This window comes from Pseudorca crassidens, chromosome 20 (assembly GCF_039906515.1).
Source record: "Pseudorca crassidens isolate mPseCra1 chromosome 20, mPseCra1.hap1, whole genome shotgun sequence".
In the NCBI taxonomy this organism is placed as follows: Eukaryota; Metazoa; Chordata; class Mammalia; order Artiodactyla; family Delphinidae; genus Pseudorca; species Pseudorca crassidens.
Genome location: NC_090315.1, coordinates 9499606 through 9520996, shown reverse-complemented (window position 1 = coordinate 9520996; position 21391 = coordinate 9499606). Strand labels below are relative to the sequence as shown.

General features: G+C 48.1%; 2 protein-coding genes across 8 annotated transcripts in view; both read right to left on the bottom strand.

Moving 5' to 3' along the window:
• Positions 1–3748: 3748 nt before the first annotated feature.
• CABP5 (calcium binding protein 5) lies at positions 3749–14984 on the bottom strand. 3 transcript variants are annotated; one of them, XR_010939132.1, is made up of 7 exons: positions 14292–14984; positions 12182–12212; positions 11540–11683; positions 10473–10582; positions 7351–7498; positions 4986–5140; positions 3749–3966 (listed from the first exon to the last, which is right to left on the bottom strand). XR_010939132.1 is itself a non-coding variant. In XM_067719617.1 (6 exons), the coding sequence occupies exons 1-6, from the start codon at positions 14352–14354 to the stop codon at positions 5115–5117; spliced, it is 522 nt and encodes a 173-aa protein (XP_067575718.1). In that variant the 5' UTR covers positions 14355–14984; the 3' UTR covers positions 4133–5114. The 3 variants fall into 3 exon arrangements, 2 of the variants coding, with proteins under 2 accessions (XP_067575718.1, XP_067575720.1); XM_067719617.1 differs by lacking the exon at positions 3749–3966 and having other exon boundaries at positions 4133–5140; XM_067719619.1 differs by lacking the exon at positions 3749–3966 and having other exon boundaries at positions 4133–5140; positions 11630–11683.
• A 134-nt stretch (positions 14985–15118) lies between these two features.
• LIG1 (DNA ligase 1) overlaps positions 15119–21391 on the bottom strand; it is a 41883-nt gene continuing 35610 nt past the window's right edge. For all 5 annotated transcript variants that reach the window (XM_067719563.1, XM_067719565.1, XM_067719566.1 and 2 more), the window contains 8 exons: positions 20903–20974; positions 20334–20478; positions 20097–20179; positions 18384–18536; positions 18219–18272; positions 17386–17529; positions 15542–15634; positions 15119–15382 (listed from right to left, as the gene is read on the bottom strand). In XM_067719563.1, the coding sequence (XP_067575664.1) occupies positions 15299–15382; positions 15542–15634; positions 17386–17529; positions 18219–18272; positions 18384–18536; positions 20097–20179; positions 20334–20478; positions 20903–20974 (828 nt within the window). In that variant the 3' untranslated portion in view covers positions 15119–15298. The remainder of the gene's footprint in view (positions 15383–15541; positions 15635–17385; positions 17530–18218; positions 18273–18383; positions 18537–20096; positions 20180–20333; positions 20479–20902; positions 20975–21391) is intronic.

The following is a 21391-nucleotide window of genomic DNA, read 5'->3' as shown; positions in this document are numbered from 1 at the left end:
CTGCGTGTCCGGAGCCTGTGCTCCGCAACGGGAGAGGCCACAACAGTGAGAGGCCCACGTACCGCAAAAAAAAAAAAAAAAAAAAAAAAAAAAAGATGTGTAATTATCAGCATAGCGAGGAAATGTATTGTAACAGACACTCCAAATTATCAGCTGCTTAACGCGATAATGATTTATTTCTTGTTCCTACAAAGTCCAGTGAGTGTACAACCGGTCAGCAGGGATCCAAACTCCTTCCATCCCAGGGCTCCACCATCCCCTAGGGCATCAGAGTACCCTGTGGATTTCTTGCTTTTAGCTGATAGACAAGGATCAAGAGAGCCTGCAGGGTCTCGGAGAAGAATTTTTTGGCCAGGACTCACAGGATCCTTAACTGCAAGGGAGTCTGGGAAATGTAGTTTAGCAGTGGGTTTGGGAGGAAAACAAAGCTGGTTTTCGTAAACACACAGCAGTCTCTACCACAAGAGCATACGAGCATTTTCCTAGAAAGAAGGGTCAGGTTCTCAAAAGAACTGACAAATCCCTAGAAGGTTAAGAACGCACAGTTTATTCAGACAGTGTACTTGAGTGTCAGCTTTTCTAGTTATTGTCTCATTTGGGTCCTGCCTTCCTGAGACCCTACCCCCGTTCCTGCGCTGAAACTTGGTATCCCCAAGTCCCCCGTGCACATACTTACAGACTCATTTATTCAATACACATTTACTGAGTGATTCCTCCATGCCAGGCTCCGTGCTACGGGCCAGAAACATAGCAATAAATAAAACTCATGCCCTCCACTCAGAGAGCTCACAGTGAATGGAAGTGATAGACACATAAACAGATAATATTATTTTAAAAATTGGTAAGTACATTTATAAAGATTGGATCAGAGTATTATAAGGATGAGGAAGAGTATTCATCCGGGCTGAACCAAGTCTTAATGAATGAGTAGCAGGGAGGACAGTCATTGTGGAGAGGATGAAGGGCATGAGAAAAACTCTAAAGACAGAGAACTCTTTGTAAGGTCAAGAAAATGTTAATCTGGGAGTGAGAATAGAGAGGTCAGCAGGGCTTCGATTATGGAAGATTTTAACCCAGTTAAGAAGATTAGACCATCTGCTGGATTACTTTACAGATGGCTAATAGTATCTATTATGTGTTGATTTTTACTAACAACTCCCAAGGATAAACTTAATTCTATGTACAGGGGGTACTTGCCTGCCCTCCCTGCTACCACCAGCATCCCGTATACTCAGCAGTGTTCCTGGTTGAGGAAAATCACTGATGACGATGATAGCTAACTTTGGTTGAGTAGCAGTCATGCTCCAGATATCCTTCTAAGCACTTTCTAGATATTAACTGGTTTAAACTTTACCAAACAGTTCTGAGACCCAGAAGAGACCCAGAGGTGGAAGATTCAATGTTACTTAAGGATCCCTAATTGCATCAACCCATGGGTGAGTCTCAAAAATGGAGGTCTGCCGTTTCTACTCTCTCCAACCCATCTCTCATCCCTATCATGGCCTCTAATCAGGGTAAGGATCTGATCCAGAGCAACAATGGGGCTACTAGGTTATAGATCTTGAAGAGAGAGACCGTGTCTTGCCCATCTGTATTAGTAACGGACTAACTGCTGTAACAAACAATTCCCAAACGTCAGTGGATTAACTCAATAGAGGTTCACGTTGAACTTGTCTAAACTTCAGCGTGGGTGTTCGGTGGGCCGCCTCTTTTGTTGTGATTCAGAGACACAGGATCCTTCCGTTTCGTGGCTCCACCATCCCCTAGGGCCTCAGCATTCTCGGCAGGGTCCTCTTTATCAGAGTCTCTCAACGTTGGCGCTGTTGACATTTGGGATGACTCTTTGCTCTGAACTCCTGTTTTGTGCATGGTAAGATGTTTAGCAATATCCCTGCCCTTTACCCAGTAGATATCAGTAGCACAGCTATCAGTTCCTCCCTCTACCTCTTGCAACAACCAAAACTGTCTCCAAACATTGTCTAATTGTCTAATATCCTCTGGGGGGGGTCATAATTGCCCCTTCTCCATTGGGAACCACTATTCTATACCCAGTTGGCAGACAGAGGAACAAAGGAGTATGGAGGGCTGCTTGGGACTTGTGTGTTTTATGAGCCAGGAAATGATAACATCATTTTCACCCACATTCTATGAATCATAATTTAGTCCATGGCCCCACCTGACTAAAAGAGAGGCTGAAAAATGGATTCTAGCTAATAGCTCAGAAAGAAAAGGATGCTGGGTTTGGGTAGTACATGGAAGCTTTGCCTCACCATCTTTGTAACATGAGCTAACACACATGCACACACATGCAGGAAGACAGGCGTGTACATACATGCACACATGTGCGTGCACATGTATGCGTGCACACAACCTATCAGAGTATCTTACACATAGTACTCCATCATTATATCTTTGAGGGAGGGAGGGAGGAAGGGGGAAACGCGGCAAGGGGAAGGCAAGGAGGGAAGCTGTAATCCTGAACTAGCAGATGAAAAGTCCAAGTCCTCCTTCTGGTTCTGCTCCAAAAAAAGGTATTAACTTTAAATCATTCCTTATCTCATATGGGTCTTCATTTCCTTCTCCACGAAATGAAGAATTTGGGCTAGAACCGCATTTCTTAAGATGTGTTTCAGGGACCATTAGTCTCTAGCACTATTGAGTAGTGGGGAAAAAAAAAAAGAATATCTCAATATACTCTATACCATTCCTGTTAATACAATCCTCAATTGCAATATGGACCCTTCTGACGAATCCCTCATTAAAAAAACTTGTTTAACTCTATTTCACATGGTGTTTCCCAAACTTATTTTATTCTGTCAGTTATTTCTTGAACATCTGCTATGAGTAAGTCACTATTCTAGGTTCTGAGGATACGTGGTGTAAAAGAACAAGCCCCTGTCCTCATACAGAAGAACAGAAAGGTCAAGAGTTGTGTTTCCTAAACTTCTAAGTGTCACCCCTCCATACTTGCCACATCTGCATGCCACCAGAAATATTCTGTACCCAACATTTTTCTTCAAATGTGCTCACTTCAATACATTTATTTTATTTTATTTTTTCAGTTTATTTATTTTTATTTATTTTTGGCTGTGTTGGGTCTTCGTTGCTGTGTGAGGGCTTTCTCTAGTTGTGGTGAGTGGGGGCTACTCTGTAGTCGTGGTGCGCGGGCTTCTCATTGTCGTGGCTTCTCTTATTGCGGCGCGTGGGCTCTAGGCGCATGGGCTTCGGTAGTTGTGGCACGTGGACTCAGTAGTTGTGGCTCATAGGCTCTAGAGCGCAGGCTCAGTAGCTGTGGTGCAAGGGCTTAGTTGCTCCGCGGCATGTGGGATCTTCCCGGACCGGGGCACGAACCCGTGTCCCCTGCATCGGCAGGCGGACTCTCCACCACTCCACCACCAGGGAAGCCCCGACATTTTTTTTAAATGCTGGAAAACAGGTCCCCAGGGAACTCCTTGGTGGTCCAGTGGTTAGGACTCTGCGGTTCCACTGCAGGGGACATGGGTTCAATCCCTGGTCGGGGAAGTAAGATCCCACAATCCGCCTGGTGCGGCCATAAAAAAAAGAATTAAAAAAAAGTCCCCAAACATGCTTAAGACATATAAATGGGGGCAAAATTCTGCCAAAAGTACATATACAGACACAATCAGGGCCGAGAGATGGTTAATTCCATATCACTGTTTTGAACAAAGTAAAGAATGCAACCCCTGCTTTTTTTTTTTTTTTAATAAATTTATTTATTTTTGGCTGCATTGGGTCTTTGTTGCAGTGCGCGGGCTTCTCATTGCGGTGGCTTCTCTTGTTGCAGAGCACGGGCTCTAGGTGTGCGGGCTTCAGTAGTTGTGGCACGCGGGCTCAGTAGTTGCGGCTCGCGGGATCTAGAGCGCAGGTTCAGTAGTTGTGGCGCAAGGGCTCAGTTGCTGCGTGGCATGTGGGATCTTCCCGGACCAGGGCTCGAACCGGTGTCCCCTGCATTGGCAGGTGGATTCTTAACCACTGCACCACCGGGGAAGCCCCGGTTCCACTTGTTTAAATTTAAATTAAAATTTTAGAAAAGGAGGCTATTGAACCAGGTGACCCATTCTCTACGTCTACTTAATGGACTTCAAAATTGAGAAAAACTCGGAGGAAGGTGTCAAATGAACTCTTTATTTGGAGGACCTTTGAGTTACTGAAGTGTCCTGCTAGCAGGCAGAGGTAAGGAGGAATATATCTTTCCAGTTTCCCAGCACAGATCAGGGTCAGGAGGTGAGGGATGGAATCTAACAGAGGCAACCTCCCTGAGCAGCCCAGGGCAGAGCCACGCAGAGGCAGGGGGCTCCCAGGAATGGCTTTGCGGGACCGGCTGAGCCTAGGATTTGGAAGAACCCATCCTCTCTCTCTGCATGATGTCATTTCGAGGGGGATTAATTCCCTGGGGGATCAGCTTGCTCTAAACCTTGATAATCCAGATTTGTGATTTAATTCAGTGGCCTGAGTATCTGACACAAGGAGAAGGAAGTAGGAGGCTAGAGAGATAAAAACAGACTGTGCTTCCAAGAAAACAAGGAGGGGTGGGGGTGGGGCGGTAATCTCACTTGGATGCCTCTTTAATTAACCAGTTCCATGCCCAGTCTTATCAGGAACGCTGTTTCTAGCCTCATGATTGACATGTCTCCTTCTACTGAGAGAAAGAAACTGAGGAGATTTGAAGCAGTTGAAGCAAGAAGGGGGAATGGTAGACTCTGTGCTGAACTCTTTGAGTCTAACAGGGGAAAAGACGACTTTAACCCAGAGGAACTGCGGGAAGAGACTCTGGCAGGTTATAGGGATTTAGGATGACGTGAAGTCCAAAGATGTCATTAGTCTTTGGAATTTGGGGAGCGGCAACTAGACTGTTCTGTTCACATTTCCACACGCAGACTCTTCCGTCTTAAACCAGTTCCAGAGATGTAACTCCTACCCCATCTAACCCCTACGATAGCCAAAGCTATCGTTTCTAGTCTAACCTCAATCCATAGCGCTGCAATGCCAGTCTCCCACCCTCTCTCCTTTGAGGGCCCATGGGGATGTGGTCCTCCGCTAGGGCTTGATCCACGTTGACCAGGTGGAGAGTGACGTGGGATTCCAGAACCTCCTCAACGAGACATCATCTTCACAAACTCTGCAAAACCAAAATTTCTGGTGAGGCACCCCTTTGTTGGTTTTTTTTTTTTCTTCATTTGCTTTTTAAAATAATTTTTTTATTGGAGTAGAGTTGATTTACAATGTTGTGTTAGTTTCAGGTGTACAGCAAAGTGATCCAGTTCTACATACAGATATATTCATTCTTTCTCAGATTGTTTTCCCTTTAGATTACTACAGAACACTGAGCAGAGTTCCCTGTGCTATGCAGTAGGTCCTTGTTGTTTATCTCTTTTATACAGCGTAGTGTGTGTGTATGTTAATCCCAAGCTCCTGATTTATCCCTCCCCCCTCAGTGAGGTACCTATTTGTAAGAGTACCTGCCATTATTTTTTCCAGCCTTTACTATGTGTCAGGAACCACTGGTGATCTTTGGGAAATTAATAACTTGACCCCTCTATGCCTTGATTTCTTCATCTACAAAATGGGAATCATAGGATTGCTATTTACCTTCTATGATTTTTAAGATGGCTAAACAATAAAATGCTTAGAAGACACAGTCGGTGTTCAATAAATTGTCATTATGAGTCTCTGATTTCAACTTTTCAACCGATCTTGGAGGGGTAAGTACCGTTTCACAGATAAGCAAACCGAGGCTGGTGAGGTTGACCAACATGGCTGAGATCACGTGGATGGTGAATGGAGAACCCTGGAATGAACCCATGACTTTGCTAGGACTCAAAGTCAGGTGGACTTATTGGTCCCACCCAGGTCTCGAGGCCCCTCTGTCCTTCCCTTGCCTGTGATTGGCCGGAGGAACTATTTCCTGAAACCATTGTACCTCTCCCAGATTTTCATTGATGCCTGCTCTGCACCTGAGCCTGGCTAGATCCAGCAGGCATCCATGCAACAAACGTCTACTAAGTTTCTATGCTGGGAATTTCACTGCAGAGATGGGTTAGAGAAGCTCCCTCTGCCCCACAGAAATTCACAACCCAGGAGGCAAATGTAACTCAAGGTCGGCAGTCATAACTTCCTTTGGAGAGGAAGAGAAAAATCCCTGTAAGTCTTCACAGCTGGGACTACTACACCACATAAGGATGAAGGGAAGCATCTTAGCAGAGGTTGCACTGGCATGAACTCCTGAGAGATGGATAGGATTTGAAAATGCATCGATAACACGGGAAAGGTGTGGTAAGTGGAAGGAACATCAGGGAGAAAGGAACAGAAGTTGGAGAACACAGAGCAGTACCAAGTGTACATCAGAGCATAAAAATTCAGAGAGTGGTTGTAGAAGATAGAGGCTGGGTGGGTGGGTAACTGGGGCAGCATCATGGATGCACTTGAATATCAGACTAAGAATTTGAACCAGAGAATGTCACGATGGGAACTTGACGTGCCCTATTGATGTCTCCCACAAAAATGATCCCCCCCCATCCGCTCAAGACTCCAATATTTCTCATTTATCCAATCACTCAAAACACATGTGCTGAGCGCTCTGCTAGGAATTGGGGTATAATGATGAAAGATTTAGTCTGTGGCCTCAGAAGGAAACAGGCAATCAACGATTGGAAGCTATTGTGATGTCACGTGCCAGTATCACTGCAGAGGCGTGCGTGGGTGTTACCGGAGCACCGAGGGATCCCGAGCCTGGAAAGAAAGATGGGGCCCCAACCAGGGGCATAACTAAGACTTAGCCAGAGGAAAGAGGAAAGGGTTTTACAGACAGGACATGAGCAATGACAGCAAGGGGTCCTTAGTGCATGATTTCTTTTAGTTTTTCTCTAAAACTGGGGAGAAAGGTAGCATCTTTACTCCCATTTTGCGGATGTGAAAACTGACACTAAAAGAGAGGAAGCGACTAGGATAAGGCCACATAGTTAGTAAGAGGTGATCCTGAATTTGAAACCCATGAATCTGACCCCAGCATCCCAGAGGCTAATCTCCTTCTGATGGGACATTTTTTTTCCTATGATAAAGGCATCCAGGGAACAAAGAAGGGATGGGAGAGGTGGAGTAGGAATGGGCTTCTGGACAGGGTGTTCCAAGGAGTGGCCAAGACAGAAAAAAGGAGAGGTGAGAGGCACTGAGCTCTTGGAAATGACATGGGCAGAAAGGGATGAAACAAACACCTCCAAAATCTAACCCGCCTCCTCCAACCTCAAACTGGGGGAAGAGTGAGAAGGAATGGCCAACTTGCAAAAAAATCACACTGGGGAGATGGGGGTGGCTACCCCTATACAACATTACCTTCAAAGTCGACGGTGCCGTCTCCGTTAATGTCGGCTTCCTGGACAACCTCGGAGATCTCCTGGGGAGTGAGCTTGTCTCCCAGGAGCCTCTGCATGGCCTGCTGCAGCTCTCCCAGGGTGATCTCCCCGTCTCCATTGGCATCAAACTGAATTGGAGCACAGGGGATAATATTAGCAACAATGACCACAATAATAATAATAATAGCACTGTTTATTAATCACTTACTGTGAGTCAAGAACTCAGCTAAAGATAACCAACAAGGACCTACTGTATAGCACAGGGAACTATACTCAGTATCTTGTAATGACCTATAATGGAAGGGAATGAAAAAAAAAAGAATATGTACATTTATATATTAAAACAAGAATCTATACATTTATATATATATAAAACTGAATCACTTTACTGTATACCTGAAACTAACACGACATTGTAAATCATTGTAAATTTCACCGCTGTGGCCCTGGGTCCAATCCCGGTTGGGGAACTACAATCCCACAAGCCACGTGGTATGGCCAAAACAAACAAACAAAACTCAGCTGAGAGCTTTTGCACGTTATCCTCTAAAAGCTCCTCGAAGGCAGGTTCAAGGAGTCTCGTTCCTTGCTCCATGCTTAGCCCTCTCTATGCTGCACACCTTTAACTAATCCACTAGAAAGTCTTAGAACATAAGTTCTATGTCCAAACGTATCTGGGAGCCAACTGCCCTTCTCCAGCTACATCGATGCTAACTAACCTGGTTCAAACCACGATCACCTTGTGCCTGATTATGGCGACAGCCTCCTACTTGGTCTTCCAGCTCCCACTGTGGTCCTACATAATCTGTCCTCCACACGTTGGGACTTGGCATTCGTGTTCATTTAAAACACCAATCAGATCTTGTCCCTCCCTGGCTTAAAGTCCTCCGGTGGCTTCCTATCCCACTCAGAAGAAACTCCTGACACCGCTCCGTGACTCGCAAACTGCTATGGGATGGGGTCCTGCCTTTAGCAACTCCTGTTTATTTCATGCTACTCTCTCTGGCTCATGCCTCTCCAAGTACTCCGGGCTTCTTGCTCTTCCTCAGACATGCCTTCCTGCCTTTCAGTGTTTGTACCTGCTGCTTTCTAATCCTGGGGTGTGATTTCCCTAGAGCAGTGCATTGCCCAAAGGAAATACAATGTGAACCTCATGGGTAATTAAAATTTTTCTAACAGCCTCCTACCGCCACATACACAAATTTTAAGGGAACAAGTGAAATTAATTTTTTATAATTGATTTTACTTAATCTATCTAATATATCATTAAAAAAATTTTAAATGTAAGCAATTTAAAAATTGATTTAACCATGTAATCAATTTAAAAATTATTAATGAACTATGTTACATTCTTTTTTTTTCTGAGATCAAACCATTTTATTTACCCAGCGTCCTTCTCCTGGCTGGGATCTCTCCAGCTTCACAGTCACTGAAAAGCTGTTATATTCTTTTTATGTGTACTGGATTTCATAAGACTTAGTATAATACCATGCTAAGGACTTACTTAGTATGTCCTTAGCATGGTTAGTTAACACACCTACCCTCCAAAGATACTTAAACTAAGCTACTAAATCTTAATCCAGCGTGTATTTTATACTCACAGCACGTCTCAATTCAGACACTAAATGTTATCAGAAATAACAGAATATAACAGAAATAACATCAGAAACCTGCATGTAGGTTTCATGAAGTATATAGTTGAAAAGGTAGATTTGCACATACCCAAGTTGTTCCAAATGAAAGTTTTCCGATAATTGCATTGAGTATTCATTTTTAGATTCAAATGAATTGAAATTATATTCAATTGAATACAAATGGAAATTAATTTAATTGAAACTAATCAAAATTAAATACAATTATGTGTATACAATGGAATATTACTCAGCCATAAAAACGAATGAAATAATGCCATTTGCAGCAACATGGATAGACCTAGAGATTATCATACTAAGTGAAGTAAGTCAGAAGGAGAAAGACAAATATCATATGATATCACTTATATGTGGTATCTAAAATACGACACAAATGAACATATCTATGAAACAAAAACAGACTCGAAGACACAGAGAACAGACTTGTGGTTGCCAAGGGGGAGGGGGTGGGGGAGGGAAGGATTGGGAGTTTGGGATTAGCAGGTGCAAACTGTTATATAAAGGATGGATAAACAAGGTCCTACTGTATAGGACGGGGAACAATATTCAATATTCTGTGATAAACCATAATGGAAAAGAATAGGAAAAGGAATGTCTATATATGTATAACTGAATCATTGTGCTGTACAGCAGAAATTAACACAACATTGTAAATCAACTATACTTCAATAAAATTTTTAAAAATTAAATACAATTAAAAATTCAGTTCCTCAGTCACACAAGCCACATTTCAGGCCAGCGGCTACCACCGTGGACAGAGCATTTTCATGATCACAGGAAGTTCTATTGGACGATGTAGCTTTAGATCTTTACATGAAGTTGAGACAGAAAACCACACAGCTAGTAGGTAGAGATCTTCCTGGGATTTGGACCCATGTTTGCCTGACTCTAGGGTGTCCCCTTCCCAACACTATACTCTTCTTTATTTTTGCCTCACGTAGTTGAAAGCTCTCTGAGAGAGAAGAGCATTTTATCAAGGAATCTAAGTGAATTTCAGCAAGCCCCTTACCCTCCCTGGATCTCATCTTTTTAAAGCATCCCTACAACAAGTAGTTTCAACCAGACGATGTCTTGCAGCTTCTTTCTGGGATCTCAAATTCTTGGATTCCCTCTTCCTATCACAGGCATGAGGATTAGAGGTTCTAGCGTGTGTTTTGTAGATTGCAGGATCTTGGATAAGGTACGCAATTTCCATGAGCCTCAGTTTCCTCATATGTAGTATTGGGATACATGACTACTTACTCCTAATGTTACTTGTGAGGACAAAATTAGATGAAATAGGTAGAGGATCTTGTCCATTGCAGGTGCTTGAAATATGTTATTTTCCTTCCCTATAAATCCCACCATAGTTAGAAAAAATAACTGGTTTTGGTGGGTTCTGTCCATGGTTAATGGCTAATCATAGACCTCTTGGGTCTCCCTCAACCACCTCCAACATTATGAAACTTACTTCCTTGAAAGCATCTCGCATCTCCTGGACACCAATCATCCCAGCTGTTTCTGCAAGCAATTTGGGGGCCATCAGCTCCACAAAATCGTCAAAATCTACACGGCCACCCACTGAGGACAGAAGAGGCAGGTCTAGTGAGATTCCATATACCCCCAACCCTCCATTACCTCACTTTGCCCTTCAACTCTGTTCAAGAAATAGATCTGCTCTGATCGCTCTGCCTTCTAAGAGCTTCCTTTCTTAGCCAACTCATGCCCTCTTGTCCCTCTCATCTGAACAGGAGTGGATGGGGTGCCGTAGGGTGGAAGTAACTGACTGTTGGTGTAACCTTGAGAAAATCTCTTAATTGGTTCAGATGTAGGTTCCCTCATCTGCAGATCTGGAGAAGGGAGAGTATGAATTAAATGAGCACTAAATCCCTTCCAGATATGAATACTATCACCTCCTTGAATTTAGCATTGTTTACTCAGTAACATGCCCAGAAGCAAACCCCGTTGCAATTTTATCCCAGCTTCCGTGACAAAATCAGCTTGCCTCCATCTAAAAACCCATCTTTTCTGTAACATTATTCACCAACATTAGGCTCCAACTCCAAGTTTGTTTCCAGCATCAAATACAGCTCCAATGTTGCCCTCCACTGACGAATCTTAGTGGTGATAGTAATAACTTACATTTAATAAGCATTTACTAGAGGCTAAGCCTTTACCTGTATTAACATCTTTATCCCTTCCTTTCTACAATCCCACAAGGTAAGGAGTGATATCATCTTCACTGGGTGGATGGGGAAACTGAGACTCAAGAGTGGGGGCTAACTCCACTTCTTATATGACTACAGTTAGTTAATAACAGAACTCGGACTTGAACCCAAATCTATCCCTAAAAGTCACGCTTTTAACCACTTCAAATGTTGCCTCCCTAAGTAGAGTCTGAACTGTTTCCTTCCAGACTTCTAGCCCCTCTTCCCTCCTCCCTATCTCCAACTCTACTCTCAACCTCCATATATCCTTCCCAATTCCACCCTTAGCCCTCCCCTAAACCCAGTCATTCCTCCCACCCCCTGGCCTCACAGTTCATGCGGATTTGCTGGCCCAGTTCAATCAGTTCCATCTCCGTGGGCATGTAACCCATTGTCCTCATGAGATTCCCCAAATCCTTACAAGAGATGAACCCATCTCGGTCCTTGTCAAACTCAAGAAATGCTTCCCGGAGCTCTGAAAGTTAAGAGAGAAGAACTTTGGGGAAGTTGAAACAGTCACTGGGGAAGAGTAGCATCGCTTGAAACTATCAATGAGGCACTGACTAAAGACTCTTCAAAAAAGAATACATTATAAAAATTTTTAAAAGGAGTGATGTATGAAATGTGTTAGCAAAAAGAATAGTTCCTGAGACCACTAAACGACAGCAGTGAAGTCCTTCACATTTTTGGGTGAAGTTATGGGAAACTTTGAAACTACCAAGAGAAAAAAACAACAAGTTTGGACTCACCCTAAAACTCAGGCATCATTTGTGGGTCTCTGAGACACTTGGGCATGGGGATGGTTTCTAAACACTTGGGGAAGTACTTAAACTGCCACAAAATCACAGTTGAGTGGGAAGAGTGTGATGTAAAATTTTCATGTCAAGGGGTTTATATTGAAATGCACAAAGGAACAGAGAGCAGGTAAGTGGGTGGATGGCAAAGTGGGGGCATTTAGGGGAGAGAGCTTTACCTTCAATCTCATCTGGTCCCAGTGGTCTTTCCTAGAAAGGAATGCAGGGGGCAGGGGATTTGGAGAGAGAATCAGGGATCCACATTCACTTCTTGAAACACATCTCATCCTCATCCTTTCCTGTTTCTCTTCCCTTCTTGCTCCCGTCTACCCCTCTCACCTTCTTTCTCCCATCTCCTGACTCCCATTCCACGGCTATTTCTTCCTCCTGTTTTTCCTCACCCCTTCTCATTTCCTCTCTCCCATCCTTGAATCTTGGTCTCTCTCCTCCTGCCTTTCCCAAATAGACATCCATCCTGCTGTGCCGAAATGGGTCCTGGAGGCCACGGAATCCAATCCCCTTCTTCTCCAGATGAAGAAAGCCAGACTTAGAATCACAGCTCACATATTCAGTTTGCTGACTGTGCCAGGCTTCCACAATCATTTCATTTAAACTTCTTTGAGGTAGAGCCAAATATCATGCCCATCTTATTTAAGAGGAAGTCGAGGGACAGAGAGGTTAAGGAAACTGCCTGAGGTCACACAGCTCATAAGTGGCAGATCCCCTCCCAAAGCGGGGAGATGTTAAATCATTCCTTTGAGGTCATGCAGAAATTCAGGTGCGTTGAGAGCTGGGATTTGAATGCAGGTCTACTGGCTGCCAGGTCAGAATTCTTTCTACTATACCCCACTGGCTGTTTTTCCACCTGCCTCCACGGTTAGAATCCCTTGGCTGCGGGAGCTCTGTTCAGTGGCACCCAGGCAGGGTGATCACTGCCAGCATGACCAATTCCTAAAACCCTTCCTGTTGCCACCACCCACTGGACATAACTGAAGGGTCAGGCTTGGGTACCTGGCACACCACCTGGAAAATTCCATCAACCCCTGGCCTCTGTCACCCCCTTTTCTCCCTTTATCCTTGGAGATTTTCCCCCAGCTTCTCTTTCTTACTATCCCCTTCTCCCCAAATCTCTCTTAATCTTTCTCTCTCTCTCATGATCTTAAAAACTAACAATTAAAATCATGCCCGTTGGGGCTTCCCTGGTGGCGCAGTGGTTGGGAGTCCGCCTGCCGATGCAGGGGACGCGGGTTCGTGCCCCGGTCCGGGAGGATCCCACATGCCGCGGAGCGGCTGGGCCCGTGAGCCATGGCCGCTGAGCCTGCGCGTCTGGAGCCTGTGCTCCGCAAAGGGAGAGGCCAAAACAGTGAGAGCCCCGCGTACCGCATAAAAAAAAAAAAAAAAAAAATCATGCCCGTTGGAATCCAACAGACATGACTCTGCCACTTACTAATTGTATAAGCTTAAAGCAAGGGACTTCATGACTCAGAGCCTTAGTATTCAGTCTGTAAAATAGGGATGAAAGTATTATGAACCTCATGAGTCATTCTGAGGATTAAGTGACATCAGGAATGCAAAGCCCTTTGCACAAGTCTGAGCTCACAGCGATGACTTAGTAAGTGGCATCTGGGCTTCCCTGGTGGCGCAGTGGTTGAGAATCTGCCTGCTAATGCAGGGGACACGGGCTCGAGCCCTGGTCTGGGAGGATCCCACATGCCGCGGAGCAACTAGGTCCGTGAGCCACAACTACTGAGCCTGCGTGTCTGGAGCCTGTGCTCCGCAACAAGAGAGGCCACCATAGTGAGGAGGCCCGCGCGCCACGATGAAGAGTGGCCCCCGCTTGCCACAACTAGAGAAAGCCCTCACACGGAAACGAAGACCCAACACAGCCAAAAATAAATAAATTAATTAATAAACTCCTACCCCCAACATCTTCTTTAAAAAAAAAAAAAAAAAGTGGCATCTATTGTTATCAGCACCTCCAGAATCATCACCACCTTCATCACTATGGGAGTCAAAGAAAAGAATGATAATGATCATCAACAATGACATCATCCTAGTTCCCCTTTCCTTTTTCTTTTTCTTCTCCTTCATCTTCCACCTTTTGGTCCTGACTTCTGATTTCACCCTCACCCATCTTACTGACCCACGTGTCCCCATGATGCTCCCTGGAATTCTTCTACCTTCTCAGTTCATGCTCTCCCCACCTGCTCCCCTATTGTCCCTTCTCTTCCCCGCATCCCAGCTCCCTTTGCCCTGCCCACCATCCTCCCTCACTGTCCCCTGACTCACCCGCTGTTTCTCAGCGATGCCTTTTCTTAAGAAGATGCAGGCGGGGCCCATGGGAAACTGCATGGAGGGGGCAGGGCAGAGCTCACCAGGCGCCAATCTCAAGACAGCTCCCCCCCTTCCTGTCCCCCGTGGCGGCTCAGCCTCCTTTCCTTCTCTACCACTCCTTTGCCAACTCTTCCTGCCTCTCTTGGCCTCTCCCTCGGTCACCTTGGCTCCCTTAGAGCTGTGTGACAGCTGGGTCAGAAATCCCTACTCGGGTTGGGGAGGGATCCCAGTTGTTCCTGCCTCCCCATCTGGCTTGAGAATGGAGGCGGAGACAGTGTCGGGCTCTGACCTTTTATCCCCAGAATAGAACTGGAAGGATAGTTTTGAAAATGAGGATTAGAGCAGAGGGCATCAATTCATACAATGTTTCAACAGGCACGTTGAGTGATCAGTCTAAGCCTGGCCTCTGCTGGCCTTCGTGTGTGTGAAGATGGAGAGGACATCTGGCCTCCAGGAGCTCTAGGGTAAGCCAGGAATGTGTGTAAACGAGCGACGACCTGACTTCAGGAATAGACATGCACAGTGGCTCAGAGGGGGATGTTTGCCCTTCCTCTTGCTCCTCTCTTCCCTTCCTTTCTTCCTGCATAGTTCAGGGGGGAGGGGCAAGGTAGCCATCCATGCCTTGGGCTCTGTCACACCGCCCAGCGCAGACGTGGCACATTTCCATCACTGCAGAGTTCTACTGCAAGGCCCCGGTTTCGACAGTTGTGACACACTGTTACACGCTATCAAAGGGTGAGCTGTTATGGCTGTACCCCCAGAGCCCAGCACGGACACAGAGCAGGTGTTCAACAATTATTTATTGAAAAGAATGACAGAACCCCAAACCCCAGCTGAAACCATCCCCTCCCACACACACACCTGACTATCAAAACCCGCACCCGGCAACACCAGATTGCTGAGCACCTGAGGCGATGCCCCTGGGCCCCCTCCGCCCCCAGCCCCCGGGGAGAGCAGGGGGCCTAGTAGAAATCTTCCAGGTCGGAGTCTGGCTCTGCACCTTGCTGGTTCTGAATCTGACTTTGCTTCCGGTACAGACAGGCCACCTGAAGTGAGAGGGTGGGTTGTGGGAGGGTCAGAAGCCCTGGGGCTGCCCCACCCCCTTCCATGCCAAGCCAGGCCAGAGCCCACCTTCTCCAAAAAGCAGGCCTGGCCGGGCAAGCCCACCCCTGGGCCAACCACCCACCCTCTACCGCGGGCCTCACCTGGGCACTGGTGGTGGCCTCCTCCGGCTTCTTGTCCTCACGGACGCAGATAAACCGAGGGAAGCGGAGGGAGATTCCCTTCTCGCTATCCACCTGTGGAGGCGAGGCGCGGTGGGTGGAGTGGCGATGGGAGCAGCAGTCCAGCCTGCTCCCCAGGCAGCAATTCCCCATCCAAAGTCTCCTCCCCACTCCTGCGCCTCTGGCCTGTTTCCTGATCCATACAATGGGGCTAAGCGATGGGTCCTTGTAAAAATTAAATATGGTCATTTAGTGCTTGGGGCCGCTCCCCGGAGCAGGAGCGTGTAAGAAACACAGGCAGCTGTGGCTGTGCTTTATGCTGTTGTTATTATTATTAGGGCCAAGAGGGGTGGATTCTAGAACCAGACTGTGAGGTTCAAATCCCAGCTCCCGACTCTCTCGAGAGCCTCGTGACCCTGGGCCAGTTACGCTCCCTGGGGCTCTATTTTCCCATCTGTAAAATGGGATGGTCAGTGTCTTGGTGAGGATGAGTGTGAACAAGTGACATGCCTGCTTCACCTAAATGCTCGATAAATGCTGTTCCCATCTCTTTATTACCAGGGGCCCCTGACTTCCCGAGACAGTGCAGGAGTGAGAAATTTCAAGAAGGAAACTAGATAAAAAGTATGAGCTTTGCCTTTACATGGAAGTCAGCTGCTAAGCAGAAAAGCACAAGCTAGCTTTTGAAGGATCAGAAAAAATCCCAAAGGGAGTATGCACTTTAAGATTTCCTGTTCCTCGGTCAACTCTATTTTAATTAAAAACAAAAAACAAAAAACCTCCAAATTGATGTTTCTAAGAATCCACAAAGAGAAAACAATATAATTTGCATTTTAACAATGTTATTAAGATTTGGGATATCTGTGGATTTTAGGGTTGAACACCTCTGTTGACAATAAGCTAAATTTTTATGCTAATAAAAGACATATCTGCAACAGTAAAAAAAAAAAAAAATTCCTGATCTTCGGAAGGAGGATGCTAAGAGCTCTCCTAGTGATGATGGGGGAGTGTTTCCCCGGGGACACTGATCCTCTAGCAGATGCGGAGGACAGAACCACCACGAGAGAAATTAGCCAAGGAATGTTAGAACTCGGTAGCGTGAAAACTGACTACAGTTGAGAAAGAAATGCAGTAGTGGACCTAAATGCTCAGCAGGAAGTATCCTAAATTTTTACTGAAAAGAACTGTTTTCAAAAATTACTTAAGAGCAGAATGTGAGATTATGATATTTAAGAAAGAGATTAAAAAAAATGATACCGATGAACTTATATACAAAACAGAAACAGACCCACAGACACAGAAAACAAACTTATGGTTTACCAAAGGGGGAAGGAGGGGTGAGGGATAAATTAGGAGTTTGGGATTAACGGATATACACTACTATATATAAAGTAGATAAACAATAAGAACGTACTATATAGCACAGGGAACTACTCAATATTTTGTAGTAACAAAGGGAAAAGAATCTGAAAAAGAATATATATATATAACTGAATTACTTCGCTGTACACCGTGAAACTAACACAACATGGTAAATCAACTATACTCCAATAAGAACATAAAATTAAAAAAATTAAAAAAAAAATTTTTAAATCAAAGAAAGCAATTTCACAGTTTTCTTTCTACTCCTGGGGAATTTCTTTTTTTTAATTTTTTAATAAGACTTTGACCTCATTATCTGAAACCCAAATACAACGCAAGCTCCAGTCTTCCTAAGCATCACCCAGGAAGCTCAGACATGGGCTCCAAGATCCCCTCCCCCCGTTTCCCCACCCTCCCAGCTGGTTCCTTCGGAGGGTCTATTCCAGGGTCCCCCAGTTACTCACCAGGCCCCGGGCAGCCGGGTAGATGGGGGAGAGGGAGAGGTCTGCGCACTTCACCTCCCACACGGCGCTGGGGTCCAGCCAGTGGTCAGGGGCCACGGCGCCGTCGGCCCGGACATAGGAGCGTGGGGCGGGCAGCACCAGGGCCTGCAGCCAGTGGCGGGAATAAGGGAGAGAGGGTCTTGGATCTCAAAGTCAAGGCTGAGGGGAGGGTTGCAGGGGCAGGACTGGAGAGTGAGGAAAGAGGGAGGAAGATGGAGGAAGGGGATAGATACAGATGCCCCTCCAAGTAAAAAGCTGGTGGTAGGTGGAGCTGGGGGGTGATGGGGGAAACGGGAGAAAGGAAGAAACGACAGAGACCCTAGGAGCTGAGACAAGAAATTAAAGGCAGAGAGAGTCAGAGAGAGGAACCAAGACCCAGAGACGGGGAGTCAGAGACCTAGAGGGGAGGGGGGACCAAGAATGGGACAGACAGGACCAGAGACACCAACACACAGGAAAGTCAGAGCACCCCCCAAATGCCTGGGACCAGGACAGCAAACACCGCGACGACTAGGGGCTCCACTGGCATCCTAAGGGCGAACTCGGGGAACGAGCAACACGCCCTCCCTGAGCCTGTCTCGGGCGCGGCCGAGGCACTGAGCCCGGGGAGACGACGCTCCCTGACCGGAGGCTCTGGCCGGTAGCTGGCAGGGCTGGGACGGGAACTTGGGACGTGCTGCACTACTCGGAAGCCAGCTCCGCAGTGCCAGCTCCGCAGTGCCGGGCCCGCGTCCCGAGCCTCCCGGAGGGCGAGAGCCCCAGGCACACACGGGGGTGGGGGCGGAGGGGCTCACCTGGAGGGTCTGGTGATGCTCCTCTAGCTCCTCGTCGCTGAAGCCCGTTCCGAGCTGCGAGGAGGATAGGGGAGTCAGAGGCTCCACGTGCTCCCAGCGCCCGGCCCCCGAGGTTGAGTCACACCCACTCCCTTCCCGCTTCTGCGGCCCCCCAGCTCCCGGCACCTTGCATATGGCCTGCAGTTCCTCGCTCTCCTCGTCGTAGGCGGCCAGCAGGAAGCCCCCGTACCGGCCGGCCCGCTTTCCCCGGCCCAGGTAGGCACCGATCACCACGAGGTCCAGGGTGTCGCCCACGCCATCCAGGTAGTCCTTCTTCAGCTGGGAGGAGGGAAGGTGGGGGGTGAGGGTGGGACGCTCGGGTGTGGCTCCCATCGCTGGAGCTTAAGCAGAGGCGCGAGGAGGGGCTGGGTGAGAAGACCCATGACAGTCACCGAGAGGAGACTGGACGTGGAACAGGTTTCTAGGCTGCAAGGGCTGATGAGAAAGAGGGGACTCAAATGCGAAGAGGAGGCAGGATCGAGGGGACAGGTCAGGTGGGGAGACCCCAGGGGTCACCCCGGAACCCCCCTCCATTTGACATGGAGGCGCATTCCACTCCTTCACACAGAGAACATTTATCCATTCATTCCAAAGACATCAATTAAGTGCCAACTGTGTGCCAGGCAGGAGCCCAGCCGTGGGGATGCAACAGCGAGTATTCCTTGACACTGGCAAGGTTTGTACCTGCACAGCCGCTTACAGCTTAGTGGGGGCGGGACAGAGCATAAACAGCTAAAAAACACACAGGGAGGGATTTCCCTGGTGGTCCAGGGTAAGACTCCACGCTCCCAATGCAGGGGGCCCAGGTTCAATTCCCGGTCAGGGAACTAGATCCCGCAGGCAGGCCGCACCGAAGTCCGCATGCCGCAACTAAGACCCGAGCAGCCAAAATAAGTAAGTAAATATTTAAACAAACAAACAAACAAAAAAACACACACAGGGAAACCCTGTCCACAGGCTCCGCCAGCTCAGCGCCCGGCTATCTCCCGCTTGGGTCTCCTGGCCCCCTCCTCACTGCTGCCTCTCTGCTCAAGCTCCCATCACCTCTTACCGGACAGCTGCCGTCCGCCTGCCTGCTCCCACTTCTGCCCAGCACCCCCGCACCCGTCCACCACCCACGGAGCGGCCGGAGGACTTGTGCCAAACGACAGTCAGACCAGGTGACTCCCCCTTAAAACCTCCGCTGGCTTCCTGAAACCCCTGGAGGAAAACCCAGTTTTACCACCCAGTGCTGGGTGATCTGGGACCCACTCTCTGCCCTGACCTCACCTCACGCCTCGATGGTCCTCGACCCCTGCACACACCAAGCTTGTCCTACCCCAGGGCCTCTGCACTTGCTGCCCGCGCCCAACCCCCACCCACATGCTCCACCCCTGATCTTCACATGACCGACCACTTCCTATCATCCATGTCTCGACCCAAACACTGCCTCTGGAAAGGCTTTCCCCAATCACCCGAAGTACTGCAGACCCTCCCTGGCCCCAAGTGGACTTGCTTTCTTCATAGCACTCATCACTCCCTGACTCTATCCCGTTTGCATCCTGGCTGACTTCCTGGCGGAAGGCAAGCTCAGAGGGAACAGAAAGCTCCTTGGGCTCCCTCACCCCCACATCTGGGGTGCCTAGCCGGGCGGTTCTCCACCAGTCCTTGGTGAATTTGCTCGTGTCGACTCACTAGGGGAGCAGAGCCGAGGCTGGCTGCAGTGAGAGGCGGGAGGGACTGAGCAAAGGGCTCTGGGGCTCAAATGGGGTGGATGTGGGGACTGGGCATGGACCACCCAGCAGGGGCAGGCTTCCGGTCCCCAGCTCAGCAAGAAAGGGGGGCGGGGGCAGGCGGCACCTTGAGCCAGTTGTGCGACCTCTTGGCGATCTCGTAGGTGGCGTCCACATCCAGGGTCTTCACCATCAGCCCCTCGCAGGAGTCTGGGGGACACATGAGAGCCCTGTGAAGCCCCGGCTCACAGCCTCACAACAGACGCAGGCAGGGTTCTGGTCCAGTCGTCCAGGGTGGGGCTGGGATGGGTGCAGATCTTGGGGGGTGGGCGATGGGGGCGCAGACCTTGGCGGATGCCCTCACCTTTCACCGACTGCTCCAAGAACTCGGCGATCTGGTCCGTGTCCTTGGTGTCCAGAGAGGTGGCAAAGACAAACTCGCCCTCCGTCTCCACGAAGTTCTCCCGGAGCAGCTGCCGGCGTCGGGAAAGGGGCTCACGTACCAGGGACTGTGGGGCAGGATGAAAGAGATGGGGCATCATCGTGGAAATAAAGAGAAGAAACCCTGACCTCGGGAGAAGCAGGAAGCGGATGGGTCACATGTCATCATGTGGCTTATGGAAATGAGTGCGAAGAGGGGCATTATTTTATATTCTTGCCAATTCTCTAATGTCTGGCTTAACAGAGGCTGGATTCTCACATCTGCTTCTGCATTCGGACGGCTACAAAATGTCGTTCAGGTCGCAGGACAGGAAGAAAATCCCCCTCACACAGATGCTGGGAAAGGGAGGGCCTTACAGTCCACATTTTGAGAACCACTGCCCGAGTGTGGCCTCCGGGCTCAGTGATGAAACTCTAACCGCTGGCTCCCAAGCTCTCTCCCCTCACCTCAAGTCATGCCCCAGCTGACCTGGACACGATGCCAGAACTCACCTCTCCATTGAGGTAGATGAGGTCGAAGGCGTACAGACACACCTGCACCTGGATCTCTGCCGCGTCCACCTCCTGGGTCAGGGCAGGATGGAGACCAGGAGCGGGTGAAGGTGAGATGGGGCCCAGTTGGGTCCCTTCCCATTATGCCCGAGGCAGACACCCCTGTCACCCGCCATCCCCCGCTTCTCCCCAGCCAACAGGCCGCACACCTGTGAGGGCATCAATGCTGCCAGCCACACGCACTGAATTGGGATGGCTCTTGGCTAATCCCAACCACCTCATTCACCACTGCTAGGTATTTGCTCTCCCAGCCTCCCTCGCAGCTAATGGGGGTGACATGACACAACTCTGGCCAATGAGAGTAAAGAAGATTGCTGGGGTGCAGGTTGTGGGGGCTCCTAGAACAGATCTTTCATAATAAAACAGATGTTGGAAAAGAGGCCTTCCCTCCTTCCAACTTGGCATGCTGGGATAAGAATGTGATGGCTG

Coding starts and splice junctions, on each gene's coding strand:
- CABP5 (XM_067719617.1), bottom strand. CDS start 14,354: ATGCAGTTTCCCATGGGCCCCGCCTGCATCTTCTTAAGAAAAGGCATC. Junction 11,684..12,181: donor GGGACCAGATGAGATTGAAG/GTAAAGCTCTCT, acceptor CTTAACTTTCAG/AGCTCCGGGAAGCATTTCTT. Junction 10,583..11,539: donor CCAGCAAATCCGCATGAACT/GTGAGGCCAGGG, acceptor TTCTGTCCTCAG/TGGGTGGCCGTGTAGATTTT.